Source organism: Acomys russatus, chromosome 22, assembly GCF_903995435.1.
Source record: "Acomys russatus chromosome 22, mAcoRus1.1, whole genome shotgun sequence".
NCBI classification, from domain to species: Eukaryota; Metazoa; Chordata; class Mammalia; order Rodentia; family Muridae; genus Acomys; species Acomys russatus.
Window position 1 is genome coordinate 21444972 of NC_067158.1, and position 9568 is coordinate 21454539.

The 9568-nt window shown below is 42.8% G+C and overlaps 1 protein-coding gene across 1 annotated transcript; it reads right to left on the reverse strand.

Annotated features, from left to right (window-relative positions):
* Positions 1–3142: 3142 nt before the first annotated feature.
* Positions 3143–9360, reverse strand: Pno1 (partner of NOB1 homolog). The gene is made up of 7 exons (XM_051165078.1): positions 9101–9360; positions 8838–8987; positions 6547–6630; positions 6310–6370; positions 6028–6145; positions 3779–3849; positions 3143–3255 (listed from the first exon to the last, which is right to left on the reverse strand). The coding sequence occupies exons 1-7, from the start codon at positions 9302–9304 to the stop codon at positions 3188–3190; spliced, it is 756 nt and encodes a 251-aa protein (XP_051021035.1). The 5' UTR covers positions 9305–9360; the 3' UTR covers positions 3143–3187.
* Positions 9361–9568: the final 208 nt, after the last annotated feature.

The window sequence follows — 9568 nt, forward strand, 5'->3', positions numbered from 1 at the left end:
GTGAAATAAGCTGTCTTACCTGGAACAGAAAGGCTAATGTTGAAAAGCCTGATTCCACTTACCTCCTTGATCACGTCTCCATTCCGCTGGCCTGGGCCGATTACAGTGCCTTGAGGCTTTGATTTGCTTGTCTTTCACTTCTGTACATTTGTACATCAACCCCAAAGCCAACAACTAATGCCTTGGATGGTTCTCCTGTGTGTATAAGCACACACATGCAGGCTCAAAAGGGACTATTTTGACTTTCCTACTCCCTTCTTCCCAGCATATTGTCCCTGGTCATAGAATAAAAAAGAACACTTTAGATGGTAGTGATTTGCTGGTTTTGTACAGATCCAATTTTTCAGAGTATCACCTATTTATTAGTATGTGGCTCCTGGATTATACATGTTCTAATTTCATTTATTTTTTTCTTGGCAAGGTCTCACTAAACCTGCTGGTCTTAAGTTTTTGTAATCCTGCTGCAGCTTCTTGAATGCTGGGATTATAGGTATAAATACTGTGCAGCAGGAAGGAAAGTTTGACACATGCTCTAACATGAATAAGCCCTGCTAAGTGAAATAGCTATATATTAGTGGAATAGTACATTTCTAGAGACAAATACGGAATGGACTGTGCCAAGGATAATGGGGAGGAATGGGATTAGTGTTAATAACTTCTACAGAGTTCCAGAAGATAGCATTGTTGTGGTGGTTGCACATTATTTTAAATAAAGTTAACTACAACAGTTAATGTGAAAAGCTGTATTTTTATAAAAGCCATTTCTTAATGTATAAAATGTTTTAGAGTGGAAAATGTAGACAAGACTTTTCAACCTCATGTCTTGAGATGTTCATCCTTAGTCTTCAAAAACAATCCCCACATTCCAGATTCACATTGATTTATAGCTTTTAAGTCCCATTGCAACCTTTCGCTTCCCTATCGGCTAACCAAAACAAATGGCTCAGTTCATTGACAGTTCCTGGAGATTGTGGTTTCTTTGGCTAAGTAGGCAAAGCTTTCCCAAGACCAGTATGTGCAGCTTACGGAATGGCTCTGGATGCTTCCAAAAACATAACGTGTCGCTCCAATCCTAACATGGCTCCTGGAGCAGAACAGTTGGGTTTTTCTCCACATGCTCAGCGATCATTAACTTCCATCCCATCACTAGTGCTAGGCAGCGTGAGAACTGGAGCCCAAAACTACTGGGAAGTCTAGGAATACCCAGATTGTACCACAGCTTTACCTAAGAAAAGTCACTTTTTTCTTAACCCAGACAGTGTGTTAGTAACTAAAATGTAGTTGGAGTTGTGACAGATGGAGCACGCAAAAGACCGTGTGGCCTTACAATTAAAGATAAATCCAAGAGCTGGCAGTGCCACAGAAACAGGGAGCTTTCAGGTTGGCTGTGGTGTCCAGACATGAGATGTTCCAGGGAAGAGAGAAATACAAACATACTGCACTTTTTAACATAGAATCTAAACTTTCTCAAGGCAAAAATTACGTTTTTAAGTCTCTGTCTTAATTCCTTGGAATTAAACCCAAAACACTGTCACCTAGCCGTGGAGCAACTTAAGGCACTTGGAAAGGCATTGGACACATTCTCCTTTCTCAGGAAAGCACATAGTAGTAGCAGTCATCATAACTTTGAATCTCACTGGGCAGAGAGTGGGGTCTGCCTCCTAAGGGCTCTATAGACTGCAAGAGTCCCGATGTATTCCTCCTTTCAACAAAGTCATGATACTAAACATTGTCTCCTTTGCTGAGATGCTCTAGCAATTTCCTATTGGTAGATGGTATACACAAGATACAAAGCGGTTTGCACCTCCTACTGACAGGAGGGAACCCAAACTACTAAGCAGAGCGTGACTGCACATGCTTGTAACCCTAGCACAGGGGAAGCGAGGCAAGCTGGAGAGCTGTCTCAGCAGTTAAGAGTACTTGCTGCTTTTCCAAAGAACTGGGGCTTCATTCCCATCCCACATATCAGACTAACTACAGCTCTAAGGGAACACACACACACAGCATAGACTCCTACCCCTATATATACATTTACATAAAGTGGAAGTAAAATTTATGCTGCATGCGGTGGCACAGACCTTGAATTCCAGCACTCAGGAGGCAGAAGCAGGGGTTCTGTGGGTTCACTGGGGCTACACACTTGACACCCCATCTTCAAATACACCGTCTTCACTAGAGATGCTTCAGCTTCGGTGGTTAAGAACACTTATTAACCTTTCAGAGGCCCTGAGTTCAGTTCCCAGGTAATGTGATTCACAACCTTAACTGTAACTCCAGTTTGGGGGTTCTGATGCCCTATTCTGGCCTCTGGAGAATACCAGGCACATACATGCTACATGTACCTCAACGCAGGCAAAACACTTCACAGTTTAAAATGACTACTACCTTCTAGTTATTGTGTCAACTTCCTAACCTCCAATCCTTACAATATTTTGGTCAATAAGAGAAACAAGAATGTAGTATTTAAATTACATGTTTAATGAAGTAGGTTCTAAATAGTGCAGGAAATGAGCATCAAATTCATATACACAGACACTAGTTACAAGAATATACTGTTTGGAGAACATGGCTTTCTTGGGAGAACTGTTTTAGTTTTACCTTTACTGTACAAGATCCAGCATCAGCGTGTATGATGTGTCTCTAAAATCAGTAATTTCTGATGAGTTTGATTACTTACTTGAAAAATACCATTCATTAGCCTTGTGATTCAGGGCTTCATTTCGTAAACGACACAGTAAGTACAAAGAAGAGCAGGTGGGGTTCAATAGTGTAAGCTACTGCCATGACCCAATCCTCAAATAGTCATGGGGCCTGGTACCAAGGATCATGATTCACAGGTCTTCTGAGATTTTAATTAAAATTTTCAGGAAAAAAATGCTTGGAAGGCTAGCTGTAAATCTGTAACCTAAAAATCATAAGCAAGATGCTGCCTCTAAGTGACAGGTTTAAACTATGAATCTTCCATATGATTCAATCTGAGAAATACAGCAATTTATACTTGATGTGTAAGCATTCAAAGTGTTACACATTGACATTTAAATGATCCTGGAAGAAGCTGAGCGCAAGTCCTGTTAAGCCTTCCTTTTCTGCCTCTGTTCTGGCTGGGACCTGAGAAGGAAGCTGAGTTTGAGGTGACTGGGAAATCCCTCTCACGGTTCTATGTGCACATCTCAAGAGTCTGGGACAATCAGAAGCGATGTGCTGATCTGCTGGCCACAGCTCGGATATTGCCATACACCTTTGATGGAGGGTTTCCTGTTTAAGAAAAAAAGCAGCTTATATATACACAAATATATTCAAACACATAGCAACTACATAGAAGACAAATACTTTGCATTTCTAAGAGAAAGAACTGTAAAAAGAGTATTTCAAAAAGAAGCCAGCCAACCAGACCTAAATACACAGAAGAACCTCCAGACCCTCTGAGCTATGACCCTAGTCCTAGATTAAATGCATCCATCGAGTTGACTGGATGTATTCAGCAGCCCCCCCACCCCCGCATCCCCTTTTGTAGAACCTAAAATGTAATGTTCTCAATTTTTCTGGAATGGCTTTTCTGTGTACTTCCTTAGGAAAGCAACAGAGAGTTAAATTATATTACCCAACATACCCTTTCTCTAACAAATGGAATCTAATCAAAGAGTTCTTGCTTTTCGTTAGCCAACTCCGGCTTCTGCTTGGTATCTAACAATGTGAAAGCTACTCTGTAAATGTGGCTTGAATTCCTCTATTCCCCAATCTTTCCAGAGAAAACACCAAAGAAATAAATTGCTCTTACCCAGGATGAGGTTGCAAATGGCAGTTCTTGCCATCCTGATGTTCTGGAAAGAGCCGAGAATGTGAACTTTCCTGAAAGAAGTAAAGTGAGTCAAAGGCATACCCGTATTGAATCTTGGGAAACAAAGAACTCTAGACACTCACAACAGAACCAGATCCTAAACTTGACGGTGTGGTGATGGTTGGCAGTGTTCTAAACACTCTAAAAGCATTTCTAAAGTGAGTGACTTGTGGTTAGGAATTATATATCCACACAGAAAAATTAGCAGAAAGACAAGAACAAACTAAGAATTCCTTTCTCTTTCTTGGCAGGTTCTTACAATGCTGCCCAAGTTGACCTCAAATATGCAGTGATCCTCCTGTCTGCCTCCTGAGGGCTGAGATGACAGGCAGGACCACCACACCAAGATTCCTGGTTACAGGCAGGGAGAGATGGTTTAGTGTGTAGAGGTACCTGCCATCCAGCCTAACTCTCCTCTCAAGCTGTCCCTTGACCTCCACATAGGTACTAATGGCACATGACCCACTCCTCCAAACACATTAAGCAAAACAAACACGTTTCCTGGTCAACAGGTGCTTCCATCCAATGACATTAGGCAGACTAAGCAGCTTATATTTAGACGTATGTATGTATATACATACATACAGGCAGAAACAATGAAAAAATGTCTTCAGATTGAAGGAGCAATGACAGGGTTTCATGGGAAGGGGCAAATGTAATTATAATCTTAAATCTATTTCAAAATTAAAAGATACAAAAAGTACCTTTACACCAGGACTAGTCATAATGGCTCCAAAATGAACCATTTCAGATGTCCACCAACTGTAATTAGACTGCTGCCTGGCTATAAAACAAGTAGCTACTGCTGGACCCAACAAAGTGAAGAAACTCAAAGCAACATGCTACATACACACTGGGCATCCTTGACATGAGTTTCTGGAAACTCCAAAACCAGTGATATGAAGTGAAGCAGTAGCTGGCTGACAGGGACTGATCAGTCGTGCACAAGGAGCTCGGAAGATGGGCAGTGTGGGTGTGGCAGGACTGCGCAACATGGAGCTGCCCGCTAGACTGACACTGCTGACAGGTGAATTTTACTGATGTAAACTGATCCCAAATACCCAGTTTGAATAAACTTTTACATACAGTAAATTCTAAGACATTTAAATTTGCTGATTATAAAGTTAATGACAAACTAGTCATAAGTCCATTAGCAAGTAGATTCTAGCTTTGGACTGCTGAGCCAGCAAAGACTTTTAGGCTAGATTCAGCCATCTTAAACATTATATTTTCATGTCTTTGAAACTTCCAATACAAAAAAAGGCCAGCTGTCAGACTCTGAAGGCTCTGTGCATGAAAGGGCAGAGCAGAACTATGATAGCACATCTGGCTTCAGGTAGAGGGCCACCGATATAATACGGAAGCTACCCTTAAATACAAAGAATATCTACATTGATGCTGCCTAAATAATGTTTAGCGAGAGATGGCATTACGTGAAATCCACAAACCCTCTGTCAACTGCTATTTGCCAACCTCATTCTATCAGCTCTAAGCCATCTGTCTGTCTGACATCAACCTAGGAACAAAACAGCTTCAACCTCTGAGAGGTAGGAACTCCCAGCTCCATACCCAGCACTCTCAGGCTCATCCCAAGAGGGGTACTCCCAGCTATGCACCCAGCATGTTATCCTCGCCCTGAGCTGGCACTGTCTAATTTACAGTTATATGTAACTAAGTTTTTTTTTTTTTTAGCTCAGTGTGCAATACTCACCTTATTACAGAAGGTGTGCCTGTGTGTGTACCTCACATGAAATGTAGACATACATTCCAAAAGGAAGTCTCACAGTGTCATTCCAAATGCCCACTACTTGTACTTCCATTAATGACTTAACAGATTGCCTGAGGTAAAATCTAAATCTTTCCCTGAAATAAATTATTTTAAGTGATTCTAAATATTTCTTTTGATTGCTGAGGAAAAAAAAAAAACCTACAATTACTGAAATTTCCTTTGCTAACTCATCATCCTTTCAAGGTTGGTGACTATTCATCTAGAACCACATACCTAAAAAGACCCAATGGCAAGAGAGGGAGGAATGCAACTATTATAAAGCAGTGGAGCAGTACTTGACCAGAATGTACAAGGTTCCAGGTTCAGTCCCCAGTAGCAGAGAAAGAAAAAAGAATGCAACAAAAATAACTGCTAAGATAGTTTTTCAAACTATGACATTTTCTCAAGAACAGATACTTACACATCTGCCAAGACAATCCGTGTCCGTGTCACATTCTCTATGGTAAATTTGGTTTTCCCTCCTTTGCCAGCAATTCTTCCTATTGCCCTTGACAAGTGGTCTCCTTTTAGGGGCTTAACTAAAAGAAAGACAAGACAGCAAGTGGCTGACTAGCTACTGACTTTCTACTAAACAATACTAAAAACATTTTCTGAAAAATGTTAGTAATACCACTCAATTGAAGGTATTAGAAAGTCAGGGCACAAGGCTGACTGTTCACAGAGGACCACCACATGCTCTCACCATCAGTTATTTCAAAAGACTCCAGGAAGAGGTCGTCGAGCCTGATAAGGGCAAGTGCATCCTACAAAACAAAAGTAAACACCATGAAGGCCTTTTCAGGTAGACACCTGACAGTGACAACAGCAGTGTTGCAACTAAAATTCAGATACTACGATGACAAGATGTGAAGGTTTGGAAAATGACCCATCTATTGGAATGACCACAATGTGTATTTTGACGTCTCTTGAGACCACTTACCTCCACCTGAAATCCAAGAACAAAGGCTTTTACAAAGTCAGCAGCTTTTGTCAGGGCACTCACATCCTTGGTGTCTTTACAAGTCTGAAATAAAGAGGTACAGATGTGGAGGAAATGAAAAAGAGAGCATTCTAACAAACTACTAGAAATGACATTTCTATTATGATTCCCTTCCCCATCAGCCACCCTACCCAATACTGTAAGATGCCCCCTTCAGGTGGGATAAGTATTCTCTTTAATTTGTACAAAGGACGCGCTCCTGCTCCACAGCTGGGTCATTCTACACAGACCTTCTCAAATGACTAAACATACTTTATGACTGATCTGGGTTAGTGACAACATCCTTTCAGCACACCCCATGGTCTCACTCTCATTCTGTCCTCTTTTAAGTGTCCAGACCGGTTCTCTTCTCCTCTCCATCAAAGTAATCTTTCCCAAAGAATTCTGGGCTGGGCGAGGTGGGGAGTGTGGGGGTCTTTTGATTCAGGGTTTCTCTGTGTAGCCTTGACTGTCCTAGACCAGGCTGGCCTTGAACTCACAAGGATCCTTCTGCCTCTGCCTGCAAAGTATTGGGATTAAAGGTGTGCGCTACCACAGACTGGCTCATAATGTTCTGTCTTAAACAACCATTTATATGCTGCTGTTTCCCAAATCAACAAGTCTAGTTCTGACTACTTGCATGTATGACATTAAAGAGAGCTAGAAACAGCTTAAGTAAGAATCTTGTTTGTGCCAGGCGTGGTAGTACACACTAATCTCAGCACTCGAGAGGCAGAGGCACGTGGATTGCTGAGTTCGAGGCCAGCCTGGTCTACAAAGTTAGTCCAGAACAGCCAAGGCTACACAGAGAAACCCTGTCTCGAAAAATGAAATGAAAATTTAAAAAAAAAAAAAAAAAATCTTGTTTGCAAGTAATCACTTGAACTGCAGAGACAGCTGTCACTCCTAGAACACCCACCCTGTAAACAGTATGCTTTACACATCCAGTGCTAAGCTTCACCTTGAAAACCTTCAAAGTTATGTCATCTAAATGCTTACATAATGAGGAAATTAATGTAGTAAAAACTCAAACGCAAGTCTAGTTTCCGAAATATTCCTTCTGGTCTCCCACACAAATTCACAATACATTTGAAGAGACTACCCATTTGCCAAATTCAAAAGCAAACAGGATTATGTTAACAAAATTTTCACATCTGAAATCGGACCCCAGCAGGGTGTGGGAGTGCACGCCTTTAAACCCCCACACCCTTCAGATCTCTTTGAGTTACAGGATAGCCAAAGCTACAGAGTGAAACCTAGTCTCAAAAGCAAAACAAAACAACAAAGCCCCAGACTCTGGTTCCCACCCTGTGTGACTTTTGGTGAGTCACATAAACATTCTAGGATTTAAGTTTTTTCCTCTATAGAATAACATGCCAGGGCAGAAGATCCTGAACAGTCCCTTCTAGCCTGATGACTCTGGCCGAGGCTCTAAATTTCTTAGTTTCCTTGCCTAACCCTTGGGCACTCACATGTCTTCATCATACCTTAATAAGCAAAGATGTACACGTCAAGTATCACTGTGCATCTGACAGACAGTATCATCAACAGATACTACGAATACTACTAACTAGTGACCCTGCAACAAACAAAGGCGTCTAAGCACAATAGTAACTTATGACCTCTAAATCTGTGGTAGGAAGAGAAAGGAGAAAACAGCCTTCTTCAGAGAGCAAAGCCACCAAAAATATAGGCGGGGGGGGGGGGGGGGGGGGGGGGGGGGGGGGACGACGACAAACGGGTGGGGTAGGGGGGTGGGAAGGAAAACAAACCAGACTGCGTCTCCTACATGAAAGGCAGGCTCAGTCAAGCATCTGACTTTTATCCCTTAGAGATGCTGCAGGTGCTAGAATTATCATAATAGAAGCACAGGGACCTGGGAAAATGAACTTAGCACAGACACGGAAGATCTACTGAGGGAGAGACTTAATGAAAAAACCAAATCATTACAATATACAACACTGCAACTGCTGCCCCGTATTAATGCACACCCACGTACCATTCTCCGTCTTTCATCACTTCAACACATACAGAAGACAGCCACAGGACAGACAATATTTTCGAAGGATCCTAGAACCAATTTAGGAATTTAGCCAATACCTGTTTTGAATGTAGTTTTGAGGGTATCTGGTTAATGGTTAAGTTCAATCTAATGATACTAAAACCCTGAAGAAAAAAAAAAAAAGCCACGTACTAGACTAAGGTCTACGAAGAAACGCTGTAGGCTACGAGATGGCTCCCTTTCTCCTTACCCTGATTTCTACATTTCTTGATTTCAGGTTAAAACGTATTTGAAGTCCCAAATGTTCTACAATCGGAGTAAATATCTTCAGCCAGTTTTCTTTTAATGGCGTGTATCTGTTAGCTGGGACGGGAATTTTTCTCGTTTCTTCTTTCCCGGTCTGCAATAAAAACATACATACATTCAGGAGGCGACTGGGGGAGATAACAGACCACCCTACACCTGGCCGCCCGGGCCCAGCCCCGTCTTGTCCCGGTCCGGTCGGGTCCCCACCAGGAGCTGGTCGCCCGAGAGCGGCGGGAAGACCGGCCTCTTCGCCGGCCGCGCCTCCTCTGTATCCATGCTGCCGGCGTCTCCGTCCTGTCCCGCCGCTGACGACTGCTCAGCCTGTCGCTTCTTCGCCCGCCGGCCCGCTCTGTACGTGACGGGAGTAAAGCCGTCCTCCGTCCCAGGGCTTTGCGTCTCCATCTCGGCCATGTTCGAACCCGGTAACTGGGAGCAGACTAACACGTGCGCGTGTTGTACTGCGCATGCGCCCGCCTCCACCAATCAACTTGAGGACTCCGCCCCTTTCCTGAGACGGGGCCCATGCCGGGGGCCTGAGGCGGGATTGGTCCGCGTGACTGAATGGCTGCCCTAGAATATGCTTGGTTGTTGGTATTGCCGTACCCCTCTCGCGCTCTCAGCCAAAGCATTCACAGACTTTTATATGTCTGTGAGAAAACGTCGTGGTAAAGTCAG

Excerpts from the sequence above, each read along its gene's own strand:
- Pno1 (XM_051165078.1), bottom strand. The coding sequence starts at position 9,304 with ATGGCCGAGATGGAGACGCAAAGCCCTGGGACGGAGGACGGCTTTACT. Across the intron at positions 6,146-6,309 it reads GTCTTTTGAAATAACTGATG|TTAAGCCCCTAAAAGGAGAC; the intron begins GTGAGAGCATGT and ends TCTTTCTTTTAG. Across the intron at positions 3,850-6,027 it reads CGGATTGTCTTGGCAGATGT|GAAAGTTCACATTCTCGGCT; the intron begins GTAAGTATCTGT and ends TACTTCTTTCAG.